At 44.2% G+C, this 14,769-nt stretch overlaps 1 protein-coding gene across 1 annotated transcript in view; it reads left to right on the plus strand.

The window, feature by feature from the left end:
- LOC137538406 (baculoviral IAP repeat-containing protein 1e-like) overlaps positions 1-12,610 on the plus strand; it is a 48,489-nt gene extending 35,879 nt beyond the window's left edge. Inside the window, exons 11-12 of the mRNA XM_068260615.1 lie at positions 546-713; positions 12,183-12,610. Of these exons, the coding sequence (XP_068116716.1) occupies positions 546-713; positions 12,183-12,547 (533 nt within the window). The 3' untranslated portion in view covers positions 12,548-12,610. The remainder of the gene's footprint in view (positions 1-545; positions 714-12,182) is intronic.
- Positions 12,611-14,769: the final 2,159 nt, after the last annotated feature.

Raw genomic sequence — 14,769 nt, forward strand, 5'->3', positions numbered from 1 at the left:
ATACCCCCCATAAATCACCCAGCCGTGCTGTCGACACACCGAGTGTCGCAGCTGGCTGTTTACTTCTGTAGGTGTCAGTCTCGCCGCTCCCCCGTCTCCTCCATAGCTTCGGTCCCTGCCCGTGTTCCTTCCCTCCAATTAGCGGGGAGGGAAGGGACGCAGTCGGGGACTGGAGCTATGGAGGAGGCGGGGGAGCGGCGAGACTGACACTTACAGAAGTAAACAGCCGGCTTCGACACGCTGTGTGTCGACAGCATGGCTGGGTGATTTATGGGGGGTAAGCAGAGCGCAGGGGGGGGCTTAGGGGGGATCGGGATAGCAACAGAGGCTGGGCAGTATATGCAGACCCAGCCTCTGTGTGCTGTTAGCATTCTTAGAACCCACCTCGGGTTCTCTTTAAGGGGCCATAGCCTACTGGTCTTGAAGTGAAGTAGTTAAAATTGCCTTATTTGTGTAAGATACTACTATTATGCATGCAAACCAACCACCGGTATTTATAAATTAAATGAATACAACTATGAGAATTTTTTCTTGTATTTTCTCAGCACAGACTTTGGGCTTTCTGGAAAACCTTGAAGAATTCACTTTCCCAGGGGGATCCGCAGTTAAGGAAACAGTCTCTCTTTTTATACAGCAGTTGCAGTATATGCCCAAGCTCAGGAAGCTGTGCATCAACCGCGAACTATTGACAGACAGCAGCTTGCTGGAACTAGGTAGGTATTTTCTTGATTGCTGACAATTTATGATGTATAGCAGTCTGTACCATGATGAATGTTTGCTTGTGCAAAATTGCCAGAGACATGCTCTTCAGTAGGGTAGTAGACAGTGGAGTAGCAATAGGGGGTGCAGAGGTTGCGACCGCATCGGGACCCTTGGGCTAGAGGAGCCCCAAGGGGCCCATACTTTACTTCATTATTAGCTCTTTGTTTGGTTCTGTGCTGCTAATATTCACTTATATAGATGCTTTGGATGGTAGGAATCATTAAGACACTGTTCCCCATCCTCTCTTGCACCTCTGACACTGTGGTTGTCCTTGATTGGTTTTGGTGTACTGTATCAATTGTTAAGCATAGAATGCTTGGGGGGCCCCAGTGTAAAACTTACACTGGGGCCCATAGCTCCTTAGCTACGCCACTGGTAGTAGATCCACATCCATTGACATTTGATGTTAGTATCTTGGCACCATTGGGTTGGTTGCACGATATTAGAGTAAACATCACAACGTAACCCCAAACTCCTTCCTCTTTACCTAACGTCCATGTAACTTCTTTCTGGCTGCTCTCACAAAAATCTACTAACTTTGTTTGCACCTAACCTTAGCCTTCCCATCCAAATGCCTAGCTTTCACCCAACCATTCACGTAAAGCCAGGCATAAACTAATCAATCATAAGTTGATCAGGAAAACTATCAATATCTACCCAAGGGCCCCGATGCGGTCGCAACCTCTGCACCCCCTATTGCTACACCCCTGGTAGCAGGTGTTTTTCTTGGAATGCTGTGTTGTTTTTCCTCCTTGCTTAACTCCCCTTGTTATGCCCAAATAACTCAATTTTAGTTTCATCAGTCCACAGCACCTTATTCCAAAATGAAGCTGGCTTGTCCAAATGTGCTTTAGCATACCTCAAGCGGCTCTATTTGTGCTGTGGGCGGCGAAAAGGCTTCCTCTGCATACAGCATCTCCGTGCGTAAAGTGCGCCGAATGGTTGAATGATGCACAGTGACTCCATCTGCAACAGGGTGGCTCATAAACTACGCCAGCGCAAATCTACGCGTCGTAGTCCGCAACTACGAAGACGAAGTTTAAAAACTATGCTTACATATTTACACGTAGTCGTAGTACCGCTATTCGTAGCTTCGCCTGCTCTGCGTAGTTGACATATGTATTGTGAAGTCAACTACGCGTGCGGTAACCGCGACTATACGGATCATTGCACATGCGCATAATCATTGCGCATGCGCAGAAATATTATTGCCCTTCTATACGTATACATTTCCGCATTGGAAGATGGAATGTACGCATATATTAGTTCACGCATGCGTATATTTAGCGGATTAATGCGGAAATCTTTCCGCATAAGGGTATAAGCATCCGCATACACTACGCTTCGCACTACGCGAAGCTTGCGTATTTTAACGTGTAGTCTACGAAATGCAAACGTATCAAATGTTTTGACTTCAAAGCGGTAGTTTGCGAAGCGTAATTGCGTAGAACTACGCGTATTTCCAGCGTAGCGAAGTTGGCTGACTACGACCATCCCTGATCTGCAGCAAGATGATGTTGTAAGTCTTTGGGGTTGGTCTGTGGATTGACTGACTGTTCTCACCATTTGTTACTTTTGTTTATCCAAGATTTTTCTTGGTCTGCCAGTTCGAGCCTTAACTTCAACTGAGCCTGTGGTCTTCCATTTCTTCAATATGTTCCTAACTGTGGAAACAGACAGCTGAAATCTCTGAGACAGCTTTCTGTATCTTTACCCTAAACCATGATGGTGAACAATCTCTGTCTTCAGGTCATTTGAGAGTTGTTTTGAGCCCCCCATGTTGCTACTCTTCAGAGAAAATTAAAAGATGAGGGAAACTTACAACTGACCACCTTAAATACTCATAATGGGATTCACCTGTGTATGTACGACAGGGGTCACAGAGCTTACCAAGCCAATTTGAGTTCTAATAATTAGTTCTCAAGGTTTTGGAATCCATAAAATGACAAATTTATGCACCTGCCTAATTTTACTTAAACAATTATTGCAGACCTTCTGTAAATCCAATACATTTAATTTCACTTCTCAAATATCACTGTGTGTGTCTCCTATACGATATATTTAACTGACATTTTTTATCGTAACCAACGATTTATACAGGAAAATCATGACGATTAACAAGGTTGCCCAAACTTTTGCATCCCACTGTATATGAGAATAAATTAATGCATATTCAAAAACTGCACATGTTCCACATAGATGGCTTAAAGTGAACCAGAGACTTAGCACCCTTGTGTATTTTACCATATATATCAGTGGGAACAATAGAGAAAACACCTACCTTGCTTTCTGTTTCATTCTTCACTAATCAGCTTGCTTGTAATCAGCCCTGATAAACTCCCCGACTGAGCATTCAGTCTGGCTTTGCTATAATGACTCAGCTATAATGATTCTTGAGCAGAGCCAGCAGGGGGCAGGCTTGGGCTGGAAAAGACATGATAGAAGACAGACTCAGCTATATATATTCCTGAGCAAAGCCAGACTGAATGCTCAGGATTTTATCAGGGCTGATTAGAAGCAAGCTGTGCAGGGCAGAATGAAACAGAGAGCAGGGTAGGTGTTTTCTCTAATGTTCCCGCTGATATATGTGGTAAAATACATGAGGGTGCTTCGTCTCTGGTTCACTTTAAGGAGTATTAGAATACTTGCACACAGAATTTGTTCAGTTAGTGTGTAAAGGCCCATAGCCTATTAATTTTCTCCTGAGTTTCATCCAATGAAATACTTTCAAACCTTACCAATAAAATACCGTTCAAGCTTCCACCTCATGAGAAAATACTCAAAATAAGTTTGATATTTGTTTCTTACCTACTTTTTCTGTACTTTTTCAATTGCTAAGTGCTGAAAAGTTATTTTTTAGTAAATGCGAAGAGAAGAGACCCAGCAACGTCTTCAGTAGTATTCAAGCTCTTTTATTAAGGCATCAATGTCATTACAATCTGCTATAATGACATTGATGCCTTAATAAAAGAGCTTGAATACTACTGAAGATGGTGCTGGGTCTCTTCTCTTTGCATTTCCATTGCTGTTCCTGAAGGCAGAGGGACAATGACTGGAGCATGTCACACTTGGATGGTTGGGTGCTGCCTAGTACTGTTTCTTTCCAAGTTATTTTTTAGATAAGATACAAAATTATATCTTGGGAGAAAATTGAGGAGAAAAGATTAAATGAATAAGGACCACAGTCTTAGGAGACCCTATACATACTCTCTCAAGCACAGGGATTTGGAACAGCCAACTTGCCCACCAGTGGTGAGAAGACCTTTAGGAGAACTCCCCCTCCGTACCCCCAATCAAACAGTTCTACGTAACCCGTGTAGACTCATTTACATTTTTGGGGTCCATAGTTGCCAACAACTTAAAATGGGATGGCAAAACCGGTCCGTCACCATCATCAAGAAAATGCAACGCGGTTAGCGTTCTCACCTTAGAACGCTGGGGTCCTTGGTTCGAATCCCAACCAGGGCACTATCTGCACAGAGTTTGTATGTTCTCCCTGTGTCTGCTTGGGTTTCCTCCTGGTACTCCGATTTCCTCCCACATCCTAAAAACATACAGATAAGTTCATTGGCTTTCCTCTAAATTGGCCCTAAACTATGATTTATGCACTACACGATATAGACATACAGTATGACTATGGTTGGGGTTAGATTGTGAACTCCTCTGAGCAGGGACGGATCTAGGGGGGGGCAAGCAGGTCTCTTGCCCCAGGCGCAGTTTGTTGAATTCTTAAAAAAGGCGGCAAAATTTGGATGGAAAGTGGCAGTTTAGGCGCCAAAACCTGACCTTGCCCCAGGCGCAACTTGGGGCAACCTGGTCTAGATCCGTCCCTGCCTCTGAGGGACAGTTACGTGACAAGACAATAAACACTGTACAGCAGTGGTTCTCAACCTGGGGTCCGCGGACCCCTGGGGGTACATCAGTACCTGTCAGAGGGTCCCCGAGGGACCGCAGAAAAAATGGCCGAGAACCACTGCACAGTTTAGAAATGATTATCTGCTCTTAAATCTCCCTGTAGCGCTACTATGCTCTGTTTACAGGCGCTCATGGGAAGATGTGTAGTAGCCTAGCAGCTCTCTGATTGGCCCAAATTCTGCCTGTCACAGCAGCGCGTGCACCCGCCCGCACCACCATCGCGGCCAATCAGAGTTACTGATGTGACAGGCAGCATTTGGGCCAATCAGAGAGCTAACTAGGCTACTACATATCTCCTCATGAGCGCCTGTGTATGGAGCATAGCGGCGCTACCGGGAGATTTAACAGTGGTTAATCATTTCTAAACTGTGCTGCAGACACCGTATGTATATTGTATATGGAAAATATAGTTTTTCGGGGTGGGGCGAGGATGGTTGAGCAGAGGAGCAGGCCACGGGAGAGGGAGAGGAAGGGGAGGGGAGGCAAAGGAGGTAAGTAGAGCATCTTCCGTCCAGTGCCATTTGCAGATTGTTGCTGCATGTGGCTGGACGTGTGAGAGGGAGCTCTCACTGTGTATCACTAACAAAAAATACTAGTCCCAAAAGCTTTTATAAAAGCTATTATTAGGAGAAGGAGGGGTGTTAATAGTGAAGTGGATAGGTAGACTGGTGGTGTTTTCCCGAATCTTTTTCCTTGCTGAGGCCCATAGATTTTCATTGTGTGTGCTGTTAAAACTGTACAATTTGTTCTTTTTTCAATCTTTTTCCTTGCTGAAGCCCATAGATTTTAATTGTGTGTGCTGTTATACTGTGTGACTAGTGCACCTGTATTTCGCTAGTATTTAGCTCCACTCACATCATGTCATGGTCACACCCACTTTTTTCACCACGGCGCTCTTTGCGCGCCACCTTATTCAGTAGGGGGTACATTTGCTTAATGACATACAAAGGGGTACATGTGCTGAAAAGGTTGAGAACCACTGCTGAACAGTGCTGTGGAAGATGTTGGCGCTATATTAATGCTAAATAATAATAATGTTCCACCTGAAAAAGTTCGGCCTTCCACAGAAATGATTGGTGCAGTTGTATACTGCGATCATTGAATCCATCATGACATCTTCTACTGTATAATTGTCTAGTTTGACTCATGCTCTATATGAGAAAATGTGAGACTGCTGTGTGTCAAGAACTGCAAGGTCCGATCCTTGATTGAGTCAATCGCCGAGTCAGAAACTCGGTCTCACTGTTGCTTTGCGCATAGATGGCCATATGTGGATTTGCAATCTATGAACCGACTATCCGAGAGGAGTGTTCTGACTCCAAAGGATTCACCACACACATACAATTCAAATGCTTGCCACCACGTGCGAGTCAGCGCACGACTGTTACTATATTAACACACTGAGAATTCTGTAACTTAACCCTTAGCTGTATGTAGGGATCGGCGCCAGATCTGTCTATCTGTGCCCGATTCAAGCATACAGGTTGTAGATACGAAATACTATAGAACACAAGGTAATGCTTTCGGAGGAGTAAGTATGATTGTGTATGTTCAGGAACATGTCATAACCGTTAAAACGATTTTTAAATGTTTTAATAACAAAAATGCCTTACACACATTTATATACACCAATTAACATATAAACATAAAGCTTAAAATAAAAGGGTATAATGGTGAAAAGTTTACTTAACTGACTGCAGTCTGCGTGGAATAGAAACAAATAAAGTCCAGTTCAAATGCAGTCATTGATATCACAAGTCCTTACATGGCATGCGCCCGGTCCTCCTAGGAACGCATACATCGAGAAAGCTCTTGGTCGGTGGAATTTGGAGAACTGGGAGGGGTCGGGACTGCCTGAATTTTTATACCATCTGACTTTTGGGGCTGGGTTAACTGAAAAGTAGGTGTATTTACCTCCTGCAGAGCATGATAGGCAGAGTTTTTGTACAAGCATAGAATGACACAATTTACCAATAACCTGGGCCATTTCTGTCCGGATTGGCGCACAGCAAATCCGAGGGCAGATTTGTAACCTACGGCCGATGTTTGATCAAATGACACCAAATAGCAGTAAGGTAACGTGTGTTCAGCGAACACCGAATAACTCTGTTTCCATAGCCACTAGACTGCTATAAATTGGAGGAGCTCTTAGGCTGATTTTTAGGAACCGGAAAATATATTTGTCTTTTGTCTGCGATAAACACATCTTGGATTATTAATAAAGGAAGTCTTCTATTGTCTATCCACAGTTTTGTGGAGGGAAAGTCTGAGAGTTTTGAGAGGGAACCAAAAAGGACTGATGGCTATCTGCTTATTCTGCTACTAGGCCAGCATTTGGTCCTCACACCTATATGTGAATAGCTAATAAGGAAGTGGGTGAGGGGTCTGCTCTTAAGTCAGAGTGAAGGAACAAAAAGACATCTGCTGTACATTTAAAACAGAACTGACTTTCTGCTCTGCTTTGCAGAACGATACGGAATCGATAATTGTCTTGACTTCCGTATCATTCATGACACAGTGTATCATCAGATCAGCAGAAAAAATTATTGGCTGTAGCTTCCCTTCCCTGCAGGACCTTTATGCTAGCAGGTGCGGTAGCCATGCTTAATGCAACCATGCTAGAGCTGCTAGGACTGGAAAGCATCCCAGCATATACCTGATAATGAATACTTCTCACCCGGTTTGCTACCAGGGTCGTAGCAATAGCCACAGCAGCCATAGCAGATGCTAAAGGGCCATGGAGCATAGGGGGCCCAGGAGATAGTTAATGTAGTCACCATTAACTTTCCTGTCTTTCTCCACCCTCGGACTTTGTCTCAGTGCCCATGAACTATCTGCAGTGTTGATTGCATGAGAATATAAATTGCCTAATTAACTCATATCTATAGGGTAGGGGCAGGCGGCACTGCTTAAAGAGACACTAAAGCGGAAAAAAAATATGATATAATGAATTGGTTGTGTACTATGAATAATTACTAGAAGATTAGCAGCAAAGAAAATATTCTCATATTTTTATTTTCAGGTATATAGTGTTTTTTCTAACATTGCATCATTCTCTAATATGTGCAGATTACACAACACTCAGCATTCAAAATGATTCTTTCAGAGCAGTCTGTGAACTAATGACCTCTCCTCTGGCAAAGAAAAAGTAAACAGTTAACTAACAGTTGAGATAATAAAAGTCAGAAAACAGCCCTCTCCACGACTTTGAAAGACTTTGAAAGTCGTAGAGCTTAACGGCTTTTTTGTATAGAGATAACAACTGAAGTTTCTTAACTCTTCCTGTACTGGAAACAACTAGACTGATGTATCTGATCTTAATGTTTTATTTCTTAGCTGTACTACACTTACAAATCATAATATCATAATTTTTTTTTCCGCTTCAGTGTCTCTGCTTCCTACATATGAGGGCCCCATGAAAATTTTGCAATGAGACCCCATGATCTCTAGTTACGCCACTGTTTGCGACCACTTTAACTTATATACTGTCCTTGACTTGCAATTACCTACGCTGTCCTTGTATTGTTTTTGTCTGTGCCTGTTATGCAACTGCCAAGTCACATTCCTTGTAAGTGCAAACTTATTTGGCCAAACAAAATTGATTCTTCTGATTCTGACAGGGTTCTGGAAGCAGAGGGGTAGCTAGTTCTCCTGTCTGTCAGAGCATGTACTCTTCCAAGCTGCCGGTCCACACTGTATTTTTGTAGTGGTGAATACAATCAGAACCATGCAGTAGCTGAGCATCAACATTCACTATATATAACTAAATAAGCCCTGCTGGCTTCATTACGGTGTGAAAAAAGTGGTCATTTATACTTTAGCTATTGCAGCCTATCTAGAGTTTAGGCAGGTGTTGAACTCCATGGATGGAGATGGAGAAATGTGTTCTACTTGATGAACCTGATTCAGTCCAATCAAATCATTCGAGCTATGCCAAAAATGTGCTGCTACACCTAACACTAACCATCCTACTACTACTAAGCCTAACACTAAACCCCATCGCTAAGCCTAACCATAACCTTCCTACCGCTATGGTCGCTCCCCTTACTTATTGTTACCGTTGCTGATCCTAATTGCTGTTGCACCAAACCTAAACACCTTGGCATAGCCGGACTTTGACCTGTGCGACCAGAGCGGTCGCTCAGGGCGCCGGCTTTCAAGGGGGCGCCTAATAGCTGGTTACCTATACTGAGGGCACCTACACCTGATTTCCTATACTGGGGGCACCTATAGCTGGCTACCTTTACTGAGTGCACCAACACATGCTACCTATACTGAAGGCTCCTATGCCTGGCTACCTATGGGGGCGATGGAGACCTTCAACTGACTTCCTATAGTAGGGGCACCTATGCTTGGCAACCTATATTGAGGACACCTACATGTGAGATCGGGGGGTGCACTGCAGCTATAACGCGTGGTGCAAATTGTCAGTGCTGTGCTATCATTCTAAATAGGGGAGATGCGGGGGGGGGGGGGGTGGCTTACTGTCCCACTGATTATTTTTATTAATATTCCTGAAAGGTTCTAGCCTTCATTTTTAAGTATATTCAGGATAATGCACTCTTTCCATCCATTCGTTGTTATTAAATAGTATTTTTCCTATTATACATATGTGACGTGTCACAGAGATCTGAGCATTTTGCGTGATGTGTCATGACGTCAAAAAAGTTGGGAACCACTGACCTAGGAGATATCTCAGGAGAAAAGATGAATTGCATATGGGCCTGTGTGTGTGTGAGTGCGTGTGTGAGTGCGTGTGTGTGTGCGCACGCGGGAAGAGGATGAATGGGGGGCAGGGCCGTCTCAGCCATCAGGCAACTCTAAATATTTGCCTATGGCGCCATGGGAGATAGAGAGCGCAAGCAGGGGGGCCAGTCGTGCTTTTTTTTTAATTCTGTTAATCATGCTGCTGCAGCAGCTGCTGCGCCTCTATGATAGGCAGCTGTGCCGCCTACTGGACTGCCCCCTCCTCAGAGCGAGCAGCCGCACGAGTAGTTTGTTTACTACGTGCGGTGCCGCCTCTAACTCCGCCCCCCGCCTGTCACACGTGCACGCAGGCAGCGTGTTTGAGTGTGACCAGGCATTTTGATTTTGGGCGCCACTGCTGCTGGCTGCACTACAGAGACAGCCTGAGCCCGGAGTCTGCCTAAGCCCACCCACCCTGTTGCACATGAGGAGGATGGCGGCAGGTCGGAGGCAGAAACTGATTTGGATGGAAGAAGAGCGCTGCCCCCCTGCCTGCCGCCCCCTCTGCTATCCCCATGGGATGGATTTGCCAGCGTGTCAAGCAGCCCTGCAGAGATGATGATCCCCAGCTGGCCAGCCGCTGCCCGCTAGGAGTCTGGACAAGGGGTAAGCAAGACAGTCCTGTTTCTCCTGTTCACCATCAATCAATGGGAGAAGGAGCAGTCAGGACAGTAGCCTGTGTTTGCTTGGGCCTGGGGGAATCAGTTAGGTTGTTGGTGTCCTTGTGGGAGCCTGGAATCATCATCATCATCTCACAGTAATCCAGGCAGCAGGGGTGACAGCAGCCAGGCCTAGTCCGAGGAAGCCTATATTGTCCCCTTAGGTGTCTGTTTTGTGCTTTTTTTTTTAAGTCAGCCTATACTGTGAGCTCTATCTGGTTGTCCAACATTTGTATAATAGAAGGGGAGGAAAATAAGTCAGCAACGATCCACAGGTGGAGGCTGGAATACTTTACTGCCCCCCCCCCCCCCCAAAAAAAAAAACAAGCATGGGGCTCCCTGGTGGGGATTGGCTGAGGCTGTGTGAGACAGAATGACCTGAATATCTAAAGCATGCTTTGTGGTTAAGATCAGAGGAGAGAGGCATTTAGCAGCAAATGGCAATTGGTTACATTCAGATGGTGGAATAGATCAGAGATCCTCAGAGCTGAGCTTTTTTTTGCAAAGGAATTCTCTCTCACCCTCCCCCCCCCCCCCCCCCCCCCCCCCTGGGATTCCCTTTGTATTCCAGGGTTTCAGATATCCACCTCTGCCTGACCCCTGCAAGTCACCTGCCCACCAGAGACATCCCACCTCTGGTTTGTGATAACTGACAGTTCAACTCCTCCAGTTCCCAACCTGCTTACAAGGAATTACCTGTAGCAACCTATCTTTAAAGCTCACTGCTCATCTTCAGGCTGACAATTAGGAATTCTTGAATATGTTATTTTTTTCAGGGACTGCAGACTGCTAGAAGACAGTTAGTTTGTAAGTGCACAGCTGGGAAAGGGGCTGAGCACTGTAGAATCAGACAGGGAGCAGTGGAATTCCTCTGAGGCATCTCTTACTAGCTGCAGTGTGTCCTGATCTCTGCTGCCTTTAGTATGTGCAGTATAAGTTGTTATGCTGGGTACACATGATGCGATTTCCCGCTCGATCGACTGGTCGATCGATTATTTCTGACATCTTCGATCAGGTCCTGATCGATGCAGCCATCAATTTACTCATGTTAAGTATGCAAAATCGACGGCTGTATCGATCGAAACCCAATCGAACATGTCAGAAATAATCGATCGATCCCGCCGATTGAGCAGGAAATCGCATTATGTGTACCCAGCATTACTCTGTGCCTGTACTGATAGTACGCTAGGTGCAGTGTGTACTGATCTCTGCTACCTCCAATATGTACAGTATAATCTGTTACTCTGTGCCTGCACTGATATTAAACTAGCTGCAGTGTGTACTGATCTCTGTTATCTCCAGTATGTACAGTATAAGCTGTTACTCTGTGCCTGTACTGATAGTAAACTAGCTGCAGTGTGTAATGATCTCTGTTATCTCCAGTATGTACAGTATAAGCTGTTACTCTGTGCCTGTACTGATAGTAAACTAGCTGCGGTGTGTGCTGATCTCTGCTACCCCCAGTATGTACAGTATAAGCTGTTACTCTGTGCCTGTACTGATAGTAAACTAGATGTGGTGTGTGCTGATGTCTGCTTCCTCCAGTATAGGCTGTTACTCTTTTCCTGCGCTGTTAGTAAACTAGCTGCAGCGTGTGCTGATCTCTGCTACCTCCAGTATGTACAGTATAAGCTGTGACTCTGTACCTGTACTGCAGTGTGTGCTGATCTCTACTAGTTGCACAGCAGAAAGGAGGAGGTGGCGCTGCTGTCCTGAATGGAGGACGGACGACTGGCTGAGGGTGTGCAGTTTGCTTATCACAGACCCACAGCCAGCAATCCAACCAGTGTGTTATTGTGTTGTGGAATAAGGGTTGACACTGCATGTGTGTGTGTGTGTGTGGGGGGGGGGGGCGCCAAAGGTTTTCTTGCCTGGAGTGACAAAATGGCTAGAAACGCCCCTGATGGGGGGGCACAAAAATCAGGTTTCGCTCAGGGCGCTGTTTAACCTAAGGCCGGCTCTGCACCTTGGCACCCCATAGCCACAATATTAGATTGCTGATTTTGGGTCTTATTTTGTTTTGTAGCCTAAAATTGGACTTTAGTCCCATTTTTCTTTTGCCATCTTCTTGCTGGTTTATAATTATCACCTTCTTTTCAGCCAACCTAACGGCAGCCGGGCATCTGAGAAACCTGCAGGACTTAGACCTCAACCACAATCCCAAAGTCACCCAATCGGGATGGAGAGATTTCTTTAATGCTTTAGACAGTCTTCCAAGACTAAATCTTCTCAGCATTTCCAGGACCATCAAAGATCAATTTAAAGCAGATCCAGTAACACTGACTGCACTAATTCGCTGTGTATCTAGACTTCTCAGTCTTCACTCACTGGACATGTTTGGATGGCTTCTGGATGAAAAAGATCTGGAACTGATTAATGAGATGAAGTCAAAGCATCCGCAGGGCAAGGGTCTATGGATAGTATGGCAAACCATATTACCATTCTCTCCAGTTATCATAGAATAAGTGCAGTCATAGAATAAGTGTAATCTAAACTGAGAAATCATAAAAAATGAAACCATGAAAAAATCCTGTGTATTGCTATTTGCTAGTAATTACTGGAAATATATGTGGCATTTAGAATTTTAGCTAACTTTGAGCAAAAAAAAGAGAATGGTTTAGTAGTATTTACTCATACTGTATAAAACATACCAATAAAACTGGTTTATGTTGAAAGTACATCATAAAAATACAAAATTGGTTTATGGCTCAAGTACAGCAAAATATTTCCAAGTTACGAGATGTACGAAAGCACCAGAAATGCAACAATGCTCTTGATGTACTCAGTGTAGTGTATGGATAAATCCTTAAAGTAAACCTGAACCAAGCAAAATGATTTAAAATAAACACATGATGTACCTGCACATCAATATTACATACTTACCTTGGCCTCATGTCCTCTCAGAAACTCGCCATTTTCTTCTAACAACGATTTCCTCCAGTTTTGACTAGATCTAGTCAGACTTGTCTCTCCGGAAGCAGAAAGCCTTAAGGGGCCCATACACTGGTCGATTTCAGCCATCAATCGATGGCCGATTCGGCCGCTTTTATTGAATTGGCTAGAAATCGATGCAGCAGGAAGCAGGGTCGATCGGCCAATCAATCAATTTCCAGTAAATTATTCAGGATACCCACTTTTACGATAAATTTCCTGTTTTCAAGATCAGAAACACTTCCTATATCCATATATCGCTGTCTGTGTATTGGAATGTAGCCCCGCCCCCGCGGTGATGCGATGCTTAGCTTAGCTTAGCTTAGCTTGTTTAGCTTTGTGAAATTCTCCTCCCAGAGCTTTCTGATAGACCAGGTATTATTTTCACTGGCTTCGCTTAGTAAACAAACATTCTGCTGGGCGGCACCCGACAGGACTAAAGATGTCGCCACCTGTGATGAATTTCAGAATGTAAATCTGGGTGCGAAATGGGCAAACACTGACTAAATAATTTATAAATTCATATTACAATCCGATGAGGCTGGCACCACAAATAGGAAAAATAGCCGTAGCTGATGGCTGGCTTGATAAAGGGCGTCAAACAGCAGGCTGCCGCCATGGCCATTATTTTTCACTTTAATATCTGACATAATGTCATTTTAATGATGTTTAAAGTGTAACTGTCGGGCATAGAATCGAAAATCAATTCTTTATTTTTATCTGTATAAGTACCGTAATAAGAATGCTAATCAGGCAATCCAAAAGTTAAAATTACTATTACTTTTCATGTTGATAAATGATCATTCCCCAGTTTACCTGACTCTTATTTGGTATACACAAAATTTGGTACACAAAAAGGAAGTTGCAGGGCATGCTGGGTTGTCCTTTTTTGCTTCTCTACTTCGTCAGACTTAACTAATGCAGTCTGATCGGATGAAGCCTCTTTCGCTCCTGTTTTCCCCTCCCATACCTCTGTTCCTCTCTGATTGGCCAATATTTCTCATGCTGAGACAATGCACTTTCTATAGTGAAGGGCGGGCAATGCATACAATCAGGCAGAGGAGAGTAAGGGAGGAAATGACATCAGAACTGGCTTCAAAATAGCCACAGTTAAAATGGGAAATGCTAAGAAGGATTTTCTTTTTTTACTGTAGAAAAATCACTAAAATCAAACTGTGGACAGTGCAATATGTATGTTATGTAAGAAGAGCAAGTATTTATCTACTTATATATGTGTTTTTTTTCTGTGACAGTATGACTGACAGCTCCTCTTTAAATAAAGAGCTATTTTTACTTATTTGTGGTGCCAGTCTCATCGGATTGTTCACGGACTGGCCTCCGGTACTGGGACCATAGACTTGGGCACACCTTTTTTCCTGTTTGCATAGGTGCTCCTTCACTTTGTTTTTTGCATAAATTAATATTATAAAAAATAAGCAATTGTTTTCACCATTCCCTTATTTTCCCTACAGTTCCACTTTAAGTTCATCTTTTTCAAAACCTAATCAGTGCATCACCTCTGAAAGCCAAACACTGAGATTAGTGCTACACGAAGAGCGGACTGGAAAGGGCCTGCCTACTGCAATGGCTTTGATCATGGCATCTTCATTAACCACCTTGGCGGTATGGACGAGCTCAGCTCGTCCAGTACCGCCAGGCTCGATATCTCAGCCCCCGGTGGGTTGTTTGCGCAACCTGGCCAATCACCGCCAGGCTGCGCTAAGGGGTGGATCGGGACTCCCTCTGACGCCATGAC

Source organism: Hyperolius riggenbachi, chromosome 1 (assembly GCF_040937935.1).
Source record: "Hyperolius riggenbachi isolate aHypRig1 chromosome 1, aHypRig1.pri, whole genome shotgun sequence".
NCBI classification, from domain to species: Eukaryota; Metazoa; Chordata; class Amphibia; order Anura; family Hyperoliidae; genus Hyperolius; species Hyperolius riggenbachi.